Below are 18,215 nucleotides of genomic sequence, written 5' to 3' on the forward strand. Positions count from 1 at the left end.
ATAGAGACTGTTATTGTAATAGTTTGAAGTAGGTTGAGAAGCGTTATGCTTCTGGCTTTTTATCTTTGAGAAGCTGTACCTGAATATACCCCATCGGTTATAAGGAAACCTGATGACTGAAAAGTACATTACTTACACTGTGTTACACAATTAAAACAGATCTATGGTATGATTTGAAACTGTCCATTTAATATAGTCCCAGCACTGGCTGGCAGTACATTTATCATTTGATTACCTCATGCATTGGTGAGCTGAGTTCTGACAAGGAGGAGTTGCATTGCTCAGGAAATACTACGAATTGGCTTTTTCTGCTTGTCTGTCTCCTTGACGGTGTCTATGTGATTGGTGCCTTGGTATCGGTTACATGTTCAGCGCCATAAGGTAAGTATTGCATATCAGTGTCCCTAAAGGCCAGAGAAAAATGTCACTTTCTCTATACATCTGCTGCAATATGTTCAGTATAACTGAGTCTAGAAGATGGATTTATTCATTTGGAAACAAACATTTTTGACATTCAAGGAAGAATAATGTTGTTTCTCTACATTATTTTGCTATTCAGTTACAGTATCCTTAACTTTATTTCCAAATCAAGTCAGCTACCACCATTCCATTTACCCTATATAGTTTAACAAAATGTAAGGTATTTATTATTGTGGAATAATGTGTATTTTATTTATGGGTTAATAAAGAGCCCTCTCCATTGTCACAAAATGATAAATGAGTAGTTGGCACATTATCTATTTATTTTCTTGCTCTTAAATTTCAGTTTGAATTGTTAGAATTTGGTAGAATTATTTGTGTGAATACTTCATAGTAGAGGTCTATGCTGGTCTAATTTTTCAGACCCGCAGCCCTGCTGGCCGCACCTGACCCGCAACCTACTTTCTGGTGAATCTGATACCCGATCCGCACCCGCAGACCCACACCCGACCCGCAACCTGATTAAATCTAAACGGGTACCTGAACCCTACCCGCATTTCGGTAACCCACGGGTACCCTACCTGATGCCCTGTGCGGGTCTAATTCTTCACACCCCAGCCTGCACCTACAGCCCTGCTACCTGCACCCCACCCGCAACCCGCTTTCTGGTGAATTTGGTACCTGCACCACTACCCGCACCCGAGTGCCCCCAAAAATCAAAACGCTTACCCGAACCAGACCCATATTTCTGGTAACCCGCAGGCACCCTAACCGATGCAGGCCTCTACTTCATAGCATATATAGATTGTTAGTAACACTATATTTCTGAAAAATTCAATGAGTTTAATCAGGGGCGCAACTACAAAGCATGGGGCACACTAGCAAGACTTTAATGGGGCCCCTCAATATTCACACGCCTTCCCTTGCCAACCCCTTGTGACCCTCACAGCCTGGAGGCCCATCTTGCAGGGGTCCTGAAAAAATGTGGTCATCATAATCTTCACATCCATAACATGTGTAGCCCCAAAAATACCTGATCGGAAGGATGGACTCCTTTATCGGGGGAGTAAAGTAGTACTTGGGGGGTCCCTTAGAACTCTAGGAGCTGCTCTCCTGTAGTTACACCCCTGAGTTTAATTGCCTCTGCATCCCGATTAGTCATTCAAGTCTTACTGTGTCCCTTGTGTGGAGTGTCCACTTGTGTCCCTATGTTGCCACAGCAAGATTGGACAGTGAAGTAATCCATGCTTTACGCAGTTAATAGTTGTTGTTTTTTTCCTTAAGCGTTGTGTGTTCCCTGAGCTTGGCTGTCTACCATGTGCTAAAGGTACCTCATTTATCAAAGCAGTGGACACTCTGATTAAACTTGGAGATGCGGTTAAATCTTACCACATGCTAACTGAGGAAATGTCATCCTTCTTTGTCAGTTTCAACAAACTAACCAATTACAGCAATGAAATGACAGGGTGCATGTGCTCTAATTAAAGACAAGACACTTCACTGAAAAGTGAAAAGAAAAAAAGATGACTTGATCATGTTTAAGTCTTGATTTGATTATTTTCATAGATTTTTTACAGTAGTATGGTTTACAGAGTCTCCTGAATGAATCATTTCATGTTGAATAGCATTAATTCCACAGAGTGGCTAAAATGATTATTTTTCGCCCCACTCCTCCCCAAAGTGTATTACCTGGTTTAAAGTATATTGGAGAGTAAAAAAAAGTATCATAACCTCTATCTTTTGCTCAAAATAACTACTGTATTTAGTGATTTCAACTGGATTAAAACTTTGTTGGCTCAATTTAAAATGGGAGTGAGCTGAGCTCTCTATTGTGTGTGCAGTTGTCCCAGCCCTATTTAATAGCCAAATTATCTGTACTGTTCTGTGACTAGATTAAAAACAAACAAACAAAACAGTATTCAAAAAGGACACCTAATGTGGGTATGGGGAGCTGTACGGATGCTTACTGCACCTCCCATGCTCTGACGTCTCCCTCTGTTCTCCAGTAGTAATTCAGTTCTTCCTCTTTTTCTGTTCTTTTTCTGACTCCAGTAGAAGTAGTGAAGTAAAGTGAAGTTTCTGGCAACTTGGCCAGTCAGTGGCCACTGCGCCTGTACCAGAGGCATGCAGGTGCAGTGGCCATTTACTGGCCGAGTCACCAGGGGGACCAGAGGATTGTTTTGTTCCGGCGCGGGCACAGGAGGGCTGCAGGTGGTCGGTAGAAGCCCCAGGTAAGTTAAACTGGATTTTTTTCATTGAGTTTATGTTCACTTAGTGAAATACCGTGTTTACATTAACATTTTTGCCATTGTTTCCTCTGTTATTTTCTACCAAACTTTTAAGTCTCGTAAGATTTTCTCTCCATTCAGTTGTATCTGTTTGACTACATAAGAAGCCTTCTTGATTTTTTTGTACTAAAGAGTAATTTATTCCCGGAAACAAAATCTGTATGTTGAGAAAGCTATTTGTTTTTTTACAGGTCTTTCAGCAATAAATACTGGAATGGTTAACGGTTTTTCATTCTCATTAAACACTCATTTTGCAGGTTCATGAGGTCTATGAGTGCCAGGACTGTGACAAGAAATTTATTTCAGCTAACCAACTTAGACGACATATGATAACTCATTCAGGTAAAATCCCGTCTAAATGTTTATTTCATTATTTGGGGCAGCAACAAAAAACATACATATATTGCAGTATGCTTATTACCAGATACCAGCGTTTCTTAGTAAAATTGTGAATCATAAACCCAAAATTTGGAACAATATTATAGTTGTTTATTTGACAAAATGCATTGCTCATGTTCCAGTGTAATCTTGAAGCTTTCTTTGAAGTCCTTTCCATTTGATTTAAGCTAGTTAATTTGATGTCAGTTTATAAAGATTATTTCTAAGACCATGGCAATGTTTCGCTCCTCCATCCGTTATGAACTATCATATTAGACAGGGCATTAGTGGTTTTTCTAATTGGTTAATCTTAATTGGACTGACTTAAGTGCAGCAATGTCTGTGGAGAGTACTCTGCCTTTCATCTCCTACCTCCCTTCCACCGAACAACAGATTAAATGTCCCCAATCGTTCTCTGCAGAGAAGCGCCCCTACACCTGTGAAGTTTGCTGTAAATCCTTCAAACGACTTGATCAAGTGACCGCACACAAAATAATCCACAGTGAGGACAAACCTTACCAGTGCAAGCTCTGTGGAAAGGGATTCGCCCACAGAAATGTTTACAAGAATCATAAAAAGGTAAATAACCCACACTGACGTTTGCTATGCCAGCTGGCACTGACAGAACTGAGCTTCTTTATGCTAAATGCTAAATGTTTAAAGCAGAAGCCTTGTATATATTTTTTTATGTTTTATTTCTGTATGTTTGCTTTAAAGTTTTTAAAGTTGTGTTAATTACTTCCATAAATGTTGAAACTTTTCAGGTAGAATATTATGTGTGTAGTGCAGAGTGAAACAAAGTTGTTTTACTGGATTATAACACATATAAATGAAAGCATAGTTATCCATTTATGCCAGATCTATCAAGTATATAATAGGGATGGTCAAGAAGATGCAGAATTATGTACATTTTGTATGCAGCTTGAAAATGGACCTCAGCAGGATTTGATTGGTTGATTTTCATGCTTCATAAATGTGCATACAAATTTGGACACAAAGCTGAAGACATGGGATACGCGAAACATTTGTTAGGCGGGCTGTCGCTGCCATGCTGCCTCACAACCTCACCACGGCAATTGGTATGTTATTTTTATCCATTTCTCATACAACAGATGCCTGACTTCCACAGTATTGTATGAAAATAGAATAATCAGATCAAATATGTCTACTGCAGTGCTAGCTCTGTGCCTATGAACTACAATAATGCTGCATCAACTCCAAATTATTTGCATCTCACTGACCATCCCTAGTATATAATAAGGCACTTGTCAGACACTCAAATGAGGCTAAGCTTGACTTAAAGTGGACCTGAACTCTTGCACAGGACAGAATGAAAACATAGAGAAATGCACCCAATGTGTAGAGAGTTTAGCCTGTTGAATTCCCCCTCATCTGTGTCTAATCAAAAGTTGTAATATGATCCTTCAGCTGGGTCAGCTGACTGCCACGACAGGGAGGCTAATTTAAAAGCACAGGATGTTAACAATATGTCTGCTTCCGTGAAAGCCAGAAGTAGACACACTGCAGATTTATTGCAGGATTTGTATCAGCTGTAACAAAGAAATGTTTTTCTTTAAAGGTTATTATGCTGTTGTGTATCTTTTAGAGCAGAGAGGAAGTTCTGAGTTCAGGTCCGCTTTAAAGGTTTAAGGTTGAGTGATACATAAGCAGGGGTGGAAGCATGAAGCAACCATAATTGCCAACTTGCAGCACAATCTATTGAATACACATAACAGGTTCCAAAGCAGAGCAGAGATGTACTCCCAGAGTGCACCTCAAAACCTTTGGAGACCGAGCTTTCTGTCATGCTGCCCCTACCCTTTGGATCTCCCTACCATACCCACTAAAGACTGCCCCATCCCTGGAGTTATTCAAATCAAGACTGAAAAGCCACCTGTTTAGCCTGGCATTTCCGGACTTATAGAATTCTTCGGGCTTGATTCACAAAGTGGTGCTAACCTACTTAGCACGTCTAAAGTCTTTAGACGTGCTAACCAGGGTGCTAAGTAGGTTAGCACCGGATTTCTCAATCAGATCGCGCGCTAACTTTGCGCGCACAAAGTTTTACGCGCACAAAGTTTTACGCGCGCTAAGTCCCATAGGCTTTAATGGGCACTTCGCGCGGAGCGCCCTGCGCTCTGTGCAGTACGCGCGTAAAGTTTTACGCGCATAAAGTTTTGCGCGCGTAAAGTTTTATGCGCGATAAGCTTGTTTTGACGTGCTATGGGGGTTTTCACAGGCGTGCTAACAGTTAGCACCGCTTTGTGAATCAAGCCCTTCCTCTGTTCCACGACTTACCAATCAACCAATTATTGGTCTGAGCCAGGCTTACACACTTTGAGTCCTACGGGAGCGCTTTACAAATGTTATTTGTTGTTGTTGTTGTACGTCCACTCAAACGTGATTCAGTTAGTATCATTAACAAAAATATTTCAAACGTAATCAAAAGTAGTTATCCATTTCTTTCTTTGAGGACATAAACATTTCTAGTGCCACTCTCTACAAGGGAGCTGTCTGTTAACAGATGATTAGTTGCTTTGCCCATAATGTAAATGAAGAACAGTGACTTGTTCAGTAAGTAGCCACTCAATAGTAGATATTTTCTACAGAACCTATGCCTGCCATGCAAGGATTTCCTACCCAATACATTGGTGACTCCTCTGTGGTAAGCGTGTAGGCATTGCTCCGGGGTCTGGGAAGCCACAGTGGACAATTGTGCATGTTTACATTTTAGTATATGGACACCTTTAAAGGAAACCTTAACTGTAAAAAAAATGAGTTTAACTTACGTGGGGCATCTACCAGCCCCCTGCAGTCAAGCCATCCTGTACCCTCGCAGTCACTCATGGCTCCTCTGGTCCCCCACTGCCAGCTAGTTTCGTTTTTGCCGACTGGGAGTCGGCTGGCCGCCATACGTACGTTTTTACGCATCCCTGCTGGTGCAAAAGCTATTGCAGACATTAACAAGTACATTTTTACGCGTTACGGGTGTAATGCGTAAAATTTACTTGTTGATGTCTGCAATAACTACTTTTGAAAGGTTCCCTTTAAAGTGACCCTGTAGTAATTCACTGCTTCAATGTATAGCAGTATAGCTGAATAGTATAATATTGCATGCTGTCACAGACCAGAGTTCTGAGGGATGATGAGTCCCTTTAAATGAGAATTCAATTATAGACTCTATTACCATCTCCTTCCCTCCTCTGCATCTGATATTTTCCTAGCTTTGGTACTGGTATTGGTACAAGAAAATAACATCACCAGGGTGCCAAGATGGTCATGGCACATTCTAATGTAGTAGTAGTAGCATGAGCCAGGTGTGTGTGTGTGTGTATGTATGGGGGGGAGGTGGCAACACTTGCAAACCTGGGGTTCCAACCAACCAGTAGGACTCACTTAGTACTGAGCGAGGCCTGCACTGTTGTCTATTAGGCTATGTAGTATACACCTGAGGTACTGATTGTAGGAATACAAGCCTCTAAAGGGTAGCTGCAATGGCAGTGTAGCTGGCACACCCGCGTATGCGCATAAGATCCCAACCAGGCCGTGGGTCGTAGTCTTATGGAGGGGAAAGCGAAATTGCGATGTGGAACCTAACGACTTCTAAGGGCTGGAAAAGGCTCCAGATGAGTGATTTTTTTTATTGCCAGATGTATCGTTTAATGCCAGAAGAGGACAATTTAAAAAATAAATAAAAATCAAACTTCAGTTTGTCCAGTTTAGATGTCGTCAATGCATTCTAGGATAGAAAAAATATGAGTCTTTGGGCCTACAGGATATTTCCTGCTCAGGTACATGCTGAGAGAAGAAAACTAGCATCTGTTTGTGATGCGGCTAATGCTACAGGGAGTACAGGGCAATAATTCCAGCCGCAATATCTGTGGTGACTACTGTATTTACTAATGACACAATGGAGATTTCTTACCCTAGAGTTGTAAGGATTCTAAGCTGCTCATTGAGGTCTCACATGGCTTTAATCAACACTGATTGGCCATTAACTCTGGTTAGTCACTTCTGGGGAATATTGATCACTTGGATACAGGGACGGCAAGCTGTTAGGACAATTATCATGCATTGGAATGGAGCCCGTCAAGCTTATGTTGTGGCTTATATCTTATAAATACCAAGGAAACATAGTTTTTGTAAAAAAAATAATAATAATTGTGGTAAGTTTCTCTGTGAAACTCACTTAATTCAAACCACCATTTGATCATTATAAAGAGTATATTGCTGCATCTAATTATTGATTTTACATATTTATACACAGTTGACACTGTTCCCATAAAGTTTTACAGAGAACACTGAAGATTTCACAGCACTCACTGACCTTTAAAATTGTTTACAGTGCTCTATCCGTATCACACTCGGGGGGGCAGATTATCTTGGGGGTAGTTATCATGGCTGTATGCCACACAAAGGCAAAGGCATACCAGCTACATGCTAATAGCCTCCTGCATTTGAATCTGATCTGGGCTTATGCAGCTGTATGGCGAGGGTACTATTCACTTGGCCACCCATTCATTTTTTGCCAGTTTATAGCCTAGCTAGAGTACTCCAATAGCAGTAAAGGGTTTTAGCAGCTTTGTCTTACTTCCCATTGAATTTATACTGAAAGAAGTGATGAGTTTTACTGGACCACATGTTACAATTGCGTCTTGCCTATTTATGGGTCACACAGAAATGACAGGCATGGGGTTCATGTACATTACATGACACAAGTGCAACAACCATTTTTTCAGTTGTCAGTTTACAGAGTTCCTCAATACTTTTCAGAAATGGCAAGTTCCTAAATCGTAGTGTAATTTGCATATTTACATTTTAATTAAGACAAGCTTTACTAGGCATCTGCTATTACTTGTCCCCATCTGTAGCAGAGATATATGGAAGGCTGATTTTGACGCACATGGCACTTGTGAAGATGTTGCCCAGATGTGTACAATGTGCATTAGCTTATTGCTTTCCTGTGCTCAACTTGTTGAAACAACATCAAAATGTTTCCTAAATGGCAACATACAAAAGCCCTTTCAGTGTGCCACAAGAAAAGCATTCTTAATGCATAAAGTGTGATTTATTTAAAATGTTAAATGTATCCTTTGTGAGGCTGTTTAGATTACAAAGAAGAAGTATGCATGTTTGTTCTTCTTCGTATAGCCGCCCGTAGTAAGTGTTGTTTGTATTTTGTTATTAGATGCACATTTTAGGCTTACGCTATGGTATTGTGGATTGCACTAATACACAGTGATGCAAAGCTGTTGAACAACACGCATTGGCTACAGCAGTGTGGAAATAGCTGAGGGATAAATAACATTATTAGTCTGTAAAATGTCGTTCATAATATAATGCTATATAAACCCTATACTTTTGTAGTAGGCTTGTCAACCTCATATGCCTTTGGTTGCATGTGGCTTTGTGACAACTTGCATATGGCCCTTTGCTTGTTCAAAAGCAAGTAAAGAAAGGCTCTATCAAAGTCACTGTAGTAACAATGCTAAAATCTTCCTGTTTGAAATGATAGGGATCTAAAATATTCTTGATGGCAATGTTTGGAAACTTGCCTATTAGAATAATAGTACAGCACTTAAAGGAACACTATCAATTAAAGCAATTTTTTTTTAATACTCTATTTTGGGGTACACAGTACCTCTAGTGCTCGGGGCACTTTATTTATTCACCCAGTTATCTCTCTCTGTCTCCCTGCTTTAACCACTTCACCACCGAGGGGTTTTACCCCTCGAGCACCGGAGCAATTTTCACCTTTCAGCGTTCCTTCCATTCATTCGTCTATAACTTTATCATTACTTATCACAATTAAATGAACTATATCTTGTTTTTTCCGTCACCAATTAGGCTTTCTTTAGGTGGGACATTATGCCATGAATTATTTTATTCTAAATATGTTTTAATGGGAAAATAGGAAAAATGTGGGAAAAATTCATTATTTTTCAGTTTTCGACCATTATAGTTTTTAAATAATGCATGCAACTGTAATTAAAACCCATGAAATGTATTTGCCCATTTGTCCCGGTTATAAAACCGTTTAAATTATGTCCCTATCACAATATTTGGCGCCAATATTTTATTTGGAAATAAAGGTGCATTTTTTTCAGTTTTGCGTCCATCCCTAATTACAAGCCCATCGTTTATAAAGTAACAGTGTTGTACCCTCCTGACATAAATATTTAAAAAGTTCAGCCCCTAAGGTAACTATTTATGTATTTTTTTTAATTGTAAATTTTTAAAAAAAAAATGTAATTACAAAAAAAAAAAAAAATGGGGAGTGTGGGAGGTAATGAGTTTTTTTTGTGTATAAGTAATGTATTTGTATGTGAAAAATGCTTTAGGGTGTAGTTTTACTATTTGGCCACAAGATGGCAACAGTAACTTTTTGTTTAATGCGACCTCCAAGCGTCCTTCCGGACGCTTGGAGGAAGTACTAGGAGGCTGGGAAAGTTGTTTTTTTTTTCACAATGATCGCGCTGCTTATCGGAGAAGCAGCGTATCATTGCGGGACTTAGATCAATGAACGGAAATGGATTTTTCCGTTCATTGATCTCCGGGCGAGCGGCCGGCAGCATGTTTACCTTTGGAGTGCGCGCTAGAGCGAGCGGGGGCGGGAGCGCGTAAAGTACGGATTTCTCCGTCCCTGGGGGTGAAAGGATGGAAAAAGGGATGGAGAAATTCGTACGGGCGGGGGTAAAGTGGTTAAAATCATCCTTCATTCCTCACACAGCTCTCAAATGTATTTCACTTTGTCACAGCATGCAGGAGAGTCTGAGGAGGAGGCTGATCTGAACAGGTAACAGGTAGCCTGTTGCTGTAATATAACTAGCAGTCAGGAGGATATGCATACACTACTTCTGACTGACTGGCTGCTTGTAATGTTACACTCCTGGCTGCATCTACTTCCTAGGCTGCTGTGTGCTGTCCATGCGGGGAGGGAGAGACATACTGATAAAGATTGTGATAATACCTATGTAAACAGTCAGAGAAGTGAAGACAATAAACACACATTGCTCTAATCTTATGCTGGGAATACATGATGAGTTTTTCTGCAGATTTACTGGTCAATCGATTTTCTGATCGTTTTCCATTCACTTCTATGAGAAAATCACTCAAAAAAAAGATCAAAATCAGTTCAGACCTGTCAGAAATTATCTATCGCGCCATCTATCTGCCAAAAAAAACTCATGGTGTATTCCCATTACTCCTTGTAAGGTCTGCAGGATTACGTCAGCGGCGGCATGCCGATACTCGGGCTGCAGATCTGACGTCACTGGAGCGCAGGAGGCCTCTCAGATCTCCTTGGATAGACGGAGGACACGCTCCGCCGATGTAAACAGTGACACTGACTTTCCTGCTTGCACTGACGCGCTGGAATACTATTGGTTGTTTTCAATTCTGCTTTCTGTTCATTGATTAGTTCTAGTATTTAAACTTAGGAGCGCCCCCAGTCATCACCCATGATAGCATTAGCTTTGGCTAGTTGCTGGATAACACTCACTGTCTGATTGATTCCTGTTGCTGACTATTGCCTTGTGTCCTGACCACGCTTAACCTCTGATTGATTCCTGTTGCCGACTATTGCCTTGTATCGTGACCACGCTTAACCTCTGATTGATTCCTGTTTCCAACCTTGCCTTGTACCTCGACTATGCTTGTCTTGCCGCCTGGACAGGATCACACCGCAGCGGAGAGGAAAAATTGCATTCTTTTGATTCCCCCGCTCCGCTAACACACCAATGTGAACATACCATTTCAATGTACTGTGTTTGCATTGCATTAGCAATATGATGATATTATCTAAGGCAGTGTTTAACTGTCAGAATAGCCTTACACAGTAGGTGGAAGTTGGGGATAGTTAATCATTGAGTAATTAACACAGGTTTTGGCTCAGAGAACCAGTTGCTTAAAGCTTTGGTTTTTTAATCCTAATTATTATTACTTAGTGTTTTATAAAGCGCCACCATCTTCGGCAGTGCTTTTTACAGAGCTAGTCTTGTCACTAGCTGCCCCTCAGAGATTGTACTTCAATCATTTTCTTGGGGCAATTTTAGGGGGAAGCCAATTAACTTAACTTATCTGGGGTGTGGGAAGAAACCGGAGTGCCCTGAGGAAACCCACGCAGAGACAGGGAGAACATACAAACTGAGAACATAGTGCCCTGGCTGGGATTCGAAACAGGGGACCCAGTGCTGCAATGCGAGAGTGCTTCCACTATGCCATTGTGCTGCCCATTAATGAAGCTGCAAATCTATTGTCATGAACGTATTTCCATATTATTTATCCTTCCCATTGTGCAGCTGAAAAATGAATTGATATTAAAGTATCCGCAGTACATTTGTGGACAATTTCTTTAAAATGTCATCTTAGTGGTAAAATGTAACTATCGTTAGTGCAGTGACTTCCCTTATATCTAGACAGAGGTGCCTGGCTCTTCTACTGACCACATATGCTAATTGATCCGTTGTTAATGCCTGATGAAGCGGGATCAAACGTGCAAAACGCATTGCATTATCCCCTGGAACAGGCTTTCTCAACCAGGGTTCCCTGGAACCCCAGGGTTCCTTGAGCACTCTGCAGGGGTTGCTTGGCATTTTCCCCTATCGTGGGGGAAGTATAATAGAGCACATTATAATAGTTGGTACTGTAACAAGAAGCATTAAATTGGGGGCTCAGGAGACAGTATAATGAGTGGCACTGTAATAGGGAGTAGTGCAATAAACAGCTACACATACTTTTAAAGACCATGCCTCCTGCAAAATAAATGCAGGGGTTCCTCGAGATCCAAAAGTTATTTGCAGGGTTCCTCCAGGGTAAAAAGGTTGAGAAAGGCTGCCCTGGAGTATGTAAATAAAATTGTTGTATTTGACAAACACATTTGCATTTTGTGAGTCTGCTTGGAGGAGGTAAGTCCACCACTGCTTCTCATGTTTTAAAGTTTTTAGATACTTTTATCCTTTTGGCGCCTCTGTATCTATACTACTCTTCCTTATATTTTTGGACTGCTTTAATTGTTTTGTTTTTTTACAAGCTCTACCTTCAATGAAATCAGATGTCCCCTTTAAATAGATGTTGTAAATGTCACATGGCGGCGATCCCCGGCCGCTGATTGGCCGGGGATCGCCGATCTGCCTTACGGCGCTGCTGCGCCGTACAACGTAAACAAAGGAGACATACGTCTCCTACGTTTACATTTAGTCTGCGAGCCGCAATCAGCGGCTCGCAGGCTATTCACGGAAACCCGCTCCGTGATCTGACAGGAAACGGCCGCTCGTGCGAGCGGCCTTTCCTGATTAATTAGGGAGGCACCTGTTACTTTATCATTGAAATCATGAGAAGTATTTTCCACTATAGTGATTTGGAAATCGCAAATTGCAATCACTTTCTGGAGCGATTTTTTTAGAGTGATCATGCAATGCAAATGCAAAATCGCAATCGCATAACAGAATTAATGAAAAATCGCAATCGCTGGCGTTTGGGATTTGTGATTGGTAATGGAAAAGGGCCATAATTGGCATGTTTTACCCATTGGGTTATATTAGCAGCACACTCATGCCCACGCATTCATACACGCATTCACACTGCCTTATAATATAATACAGCGTTGGGGAGCCCCCTTTAAACAATGTTATGTGGAGCCCTGTGACACCCTGATGAAGTAACCAAGTGCAATGAACAAGCACCAGCGGCCCAAAACGATCATCTGTGAGGATCCTTACACCCACGCCCACACTCCTCTGAATGCTGAACTGTAAGTGTATTACTTATGCTAATAAACTTTGAATAGCCATGCCGGCCTCCCCTCTCCTCCATTCTCCAAGTATGTACATGTGTATTCAGGGTTCGAACACGCCCCCTTTTTATTCAAATGCAGCATTGCACCTAGTTCACCGCTAAAGAGACAGTCCAGTGTCGTTCAGTAAGATGCTCTGAGTGCTAGGATTCTTTCTTCGTACCACATACACCCAGTCTATATCTTGTTACCCCGATACCTGTACTAATGGGCTGTTGGTCCAGTCTCAACCCCAGCCCTGCACCTTCGCTCCTATCCTGCCAACTGTCAAGCCTACCACTGCCTGCACTATGACCTACCCCTTTCACTTATCTATCCTTAATCCATATCCTAGTCTCACCCATTAATCACTGCAGGATTAGCCTCTCTGTTCTATACTGGCATGGCAGTAACTGTGTAAGACAAGAGATGTCGAATAGAAATTTGTAATACTTTCAGTTGACTTGATAAAAAATGATCGCTGTGCTGACAAGTTGCTTGGCTGTTCTATTCTGTGTAGAAGATAAAGGGTTTGATGAATAGGGGAGAAGTGGGAGGTGCCAAACACAAGCAGTCATTCTTGTTGATCATTTACTGATCTAGCATTGCATTGGCGTCAATTCATCAAAGGTTGTTTGATAATTAAAAAAAAGAAGTCAGAAAAATACCACATTCAGTATTTTTGACTTTTTTGGGGGGCTAATTCATCAATATTTACACAGGTGCGGTAAAAGTTTGATAATTTACCAACATACTATGTTTCAATTCACAAAAACCTGTTCAGTAACTGTGGAACTGTCTCTGTGTTGTTACAAGCTGTTCCATGTAGTGAGGGCAATGCCATTGTAAGAGGCATCCCGACATCCCTTTAGAAGTACATGTTTGTTATACTGCCTCTGCTTGATCTGAATCTGTCTTCTGTTAGTCTGTTAGCCTTCCTTAACATTTTATTTAATTTCCACAGCTTAGATGAACTTCTGAATGACATTACTCATGCCATGCTTAGGTGATTTCCCCACTAACTACTTTGGATCTTCCAACAGGGACCGAAGAGGTTAAACGGCCAAAGGGTGGCAGGCTTCAGATCCAATCACAGGGACTTGCATTAGACAGAAGCTGTTCCTATTGTCTCTCTGCTCCTGTCAATCATGTGGATAGCTCACGGAAGGCATTCGAAGCTGGTTTTCGCTAGATAAGAGCTGCCGGTAATTACAGAACACCTTCCTAGGCTTTACCTCTCTGATCTTCATGTATTGACATTTGCAGACATGTGTTGGATGTGTTTAATGCACAAGTCAGTAATTTACTTCACTGCTCGTTAATTTCAGCTTACCATGTGGTAACAACCTTGATAAATTGACATACTAAATGCTCCGTAAACTCAGCTGTTTTCAGCATTACCGAATGCGGTAATGCTTGATGAGTTGATGAGTTACAAAATAGGAAGCCTTGACTGACAATAGACTTTCACGTAAGTCTATGAAAATCTAGCATCTGTGCATAGCTAAAAGTCCAAAAGAAAAAAAAATCATCAACAAATAATAACACTGTGGAAAGTATTGCATGACTATGTGACATCTACACAAAGTGCCAAAACTTTTTAAATCTTACAGTCCAGACTTTCCGTACCTCAGGAGCTTCCAGATCTTTCTAAATAGGTGAATGAGGCATTGAATATTTACAAGGAGTAAGATCTATAAATCTACCCAAGCTTTCCCTGGTGTATCTGTAGTATCTATTTCCATGACTAACCGCTTTATAAATCAGTCTACAGCTGAAGTCAGAAGTTTACATACAGTTAAGGTGGACTCTTTAAACTTCACTTAACCCTGCATGGATTTTATACTAACAAACTATAAATTTGGCATATTGTTTAAGACATCTTTTATTTTCTCCTGTAATGTTCATTCGCAGATTTTTGCTTTTATTGACTATATCCCAATTTTAGGGGGTCACACGTTTATATACACTTTAACTGCACTTTTATACAGCCAAGAAAGGTTGAGATATCAACAGATATCAACACCATCCCAAGTACCAGGCATGTAGTGGGAGCATCATGTTATGGAGGTGCTTTGCTGCACAAGGGGCTGATTCACATCATAAAACAGATGGCATCCTAGGTAAGGAAAATGTATGCAGTATATGATCACAAGTATATCTTTCAAATTATAGTAACATGGCTTCAGGATAACAAGGTCAAAGTATTGGCAAAGCCCTGACCTCAATCCAAGTGAAAATCTGTTGAAGAGCTGAAAGTTACAGCAGTTCAGCCTAAAAGAATGGGACAAAATACCAGCAATTTGTGCAAGACTACCCAAAACATTCATCTCAGGTTAAACAACTTGAAGGCTTGGCTACCAAATATTAAAGGAATGCATGTAAGCTCGTGGCCCACTGGAATTTTGATTTAGTCTTGCACTAAGTAGATATTGTAAATGAGATGCTACATTTATATTTTTATTAGTATAAAATCTGTGGATGGTGCTATAAAGTGAGTTTAAAACAATTCACCACAAGTTATGTAAACTATAACTCTGTTTAGTAAAGAATAGAGTTACTGCTTAGTGTCACTGGAGAAATGTGTATGGCTTGGTGAACTCGCAAAATGTTACCCTTTAATAATGGTGCTTTTATTATTTTTCCTCTAAGATAAGATGCATGACCTAAATGCTGCAAGTAATATGTTTTTACTCCAGTCCAGCACCTTCTGTTCCTGCACATAATGTTAGTATTGCATATTTCACAGCTCTTATAATCTGCACATTCCCATGCTTTATAACAAGTGGCCCATTGCAGAGGTCGTTTCAGCCAAGGGCACATGGCTTATAATTGTTTTCTTGTGTATCCTCTGTATCATTATTTGTCTACTGCTTTGCAAGCTCTGCTCATTTCATACTCAACAGCTGTGTAAAGATAAGGTTCCAGAAGTGATGTGGGTAGTTTCCTGCCTGGTATGCAGGTCTTTGCCTTTGTTTGTGATCTTCTATAACGGCTTAAAGGATTTTTTTCACACTTCAAATCACTGTGTATCCCTTATGGAGTTTAGAAGCAGTGTTGTGTTTCCATCTCTTATATAATTAGACTGAGTACATATATTTCATATCTGACTCTCATCCAAAGTAACCTCATGACAGTGGACTTCATGCTTTGAAGTGTGGTAACGTAAATGTTTGTAGAACTTACCTGGCCATTTATGAAGCCAATTTTTGGAATACAAGGATATATATATATATATATATATATATATATATATATATATATATATATACAGGATCGTCTCAAAAAATTAAAAAATTAGCATATTGTGATAAAGTTCATCATTTTCTGTAATGTACTGATAAAACATTAGACTTTCATATATTTTAGATTCATTACACACAACTGAAGTAGTTCAAGCCTTTTATTGTTTTTCTTATTGATGATTTTGGCATACAGCTCATGAAAACCCAAATTTCCTTTCTCAAAAAATTAGCATATTTCATCCGACCAATAAAAGAAAAGTGTTTTTAAAACAAAAAAAGTCAACCTTCAAATAATTATGTTCAGTTATGCACTCAATACTTGTTTGGGAATCCTTTTGCAGAAATGACTGCTTCAATGCGGCGTGGCATGGAGGCAATCAGCCTGTGGCACTGCTCAGGTGTTATGGAGGCCCAGGATGCTTCGATAGCGGCCTTAAGCTCATCCAGAGTTTTGGGTCTCGCGTCTCTCAACTTTCTCTTCACAATATCCCACAGATTCTCTATGGGGTTCAGGTCAGGAGAGTTGGCAGGCCATTTGAGCACAGTAATACCATGGTCAGTAAACCATTTACCAGTGGTTTTGGCACTGTGAGCAGGTGCCAGGTCGTGCTGGAAAATGAAATCTTCATCTCCATAAAGCATTGTACTCAAGCAAGCCAGAGTACAATGGTACATAATTACATCTGGACTAGATGAAGCCAGGAAAACACCTTTTATAGTCAGAATCAGAATCCACTTTATTCACCAAATATGCCAAATGACAAGTTTTTGGTACACGTGGCAATGGCAGTTTTATATAAAACACAAACATAGCATCAACAGCATGAAAAATGTTCATGAAGCAGGCATAAGAAGCATTCAAGTAGGACAAAGGGGTTAAGCAAGAAGTCTAATAGCTAGGGTTTAGTGCCAGTACCAAACAGAGCGTGGAAGTTTGGGTTGGACGTTTCAGGAACAATACTGTATGGAGACAAGCATGCAACAGTTGGGCTGGCCTGTCAAGCCCCAGGCTGCTTAGGATGCTTTTCAAACCTGCAGTAGAACTCTTTGAACTCTTTAGCCAGTTGAGTTCTAGGGGACACTTGCTTGGGGTGGGGGGAGGACTTGAAGTTCATGGCTGCCATCTGGCCTTTCCATACCTCTTGTGAGTTGTTGGACTGGAGGCTGAGACTCAGTTTTTCCGAGTAGGCCCTCTTTAAGTTCACAGTTCAGGGCATTCCTGGCTGTTCTGAACTCTACTGGACCAGCAAATGGACGTGCTATGGAAAAAGGTGACCACATTTTCCCTGGTCAGTATGTTACAGCACTGCCCTCAGTCAATGTCTTGTAGTACTGCCCTGTATGTGTATGTGGTTTTGCTCTATGGATACATGTTAATTTTGGAATTGCTTTATTTATAGTGGTTCGAAGTGTCTTTGGTGTGCACAGTTAGTGCAATGATATTGCCAGTCTTCCCAAAAAGCCTAGTATTTGAGCTGGCTGGTAAACTTCATACTGCCTTGTATTAACTTCCATGACGGTAACATTCGAGTCAGGCTCGGGGTGGAAAAAAGAAGCCTGGAACATTAATCCTGAGTCTGACTCAGGGTAGCCGCCAGGAGGTCTATGCAGAGCCTGAAGCGCAGCAGGTGTTTTCACTCACCTCCCCCAGGATCCAGATGCCGGCAGCCATTCTCCTTCCGGTCCTCAAAGGCTCTGGATCCCTCGGGTGTAATTGCCATTTGTCGTTATGATGACAGGCAGCGATCTCTCTACAGGGTTAGAGCGCCACCCGGAGGACAGATGCAGCGCTGAATCCAACGGAGGTAAGTGCAGGGGCTGCTGCAAATCTCTCTGTGGTATGATTTTTTTCTAGTTTTAGGATCTAAAAGTATACGAAAAAATTGCACCGCTTTTAGACCGTAAAATCTGGAAATAAGTATACCTCCAGGGAGGTTAAAGGGATTGCTGTTTGTTTTATTTTTGCTAAAAAGAAAACGTAATCTTTGTATATTATAAATCTTTAAACCGTGCTAGAGTATTTTATATTGTTTTGCCATTTTACCTTGCCAGATTCAGCCATGTTGCCATCATTAGCATATCTCGCTCATCAATGGTTTACTGCAATTATCG

At 40.7% G+C, this 18,215-nt stretch overlaps 1 protein-coding gene and 1 long non-coding RNA gene across 4 annotated transcripts in view; one reads left to right on the forward strand and one right to left on the reverse strand.

Moving 5' to 3' along the window:
- PRDM5 (PR/SET domain 5) overlaps window positions 1–18,215 on the forward strand; it is a 207,581-nt gene that overhangs the window by 83,852 nt on the left and 105,514 nt on the right. For all 3 annotated transcript variants that reach the window (XM_068270306.1, XM_068270326.1, XM_068270316.1), the window contains 2 exons: window positions 2,966–3,050; window positions 3,508–3,665. In XM_068270306.1, the coding sequence (XP_068126407.1) occupies window positions 2,966–3,050; window positions 3,508–3,665 (243 nt within the window). The remainder of the gene's footprint in view (window positions 1–2,965; window positions 3,051–3,507; window positions 3,666–18,215) is intronic.
- LOC137547117 (uncharacterized) overlaps window positions 271–18,215 on the reverse strand; it is a 103,976-nt gene continuing 86,031 nt past the window's right edge. Inside the window, exon 4 of the long non-coding RNA XR_011026489.1 lies at window positions 271–404. This is a non-coding gene — a long non-coding RNA (uncharacterized lncRNA). The remainder of the gene's footprint in view (window positions 405–18,215) is intronic.

The sequence above is a fragment of the Hyperolius riggenbachi genome, chromosome 1, assembly GCF_040937935.1.
Source record: "Hyperolius riggenbachi isolate aHypRig1 chromosome 1, aHypRig1.pri, whole genome shotgun sequence".
NCBI classification, from domain to species: Eukaryota; Metazoa; Chordata; class Amphibia; order Anura; family Hyperoliidae; genus Hyperolius; species Hyperolius riggenbachi.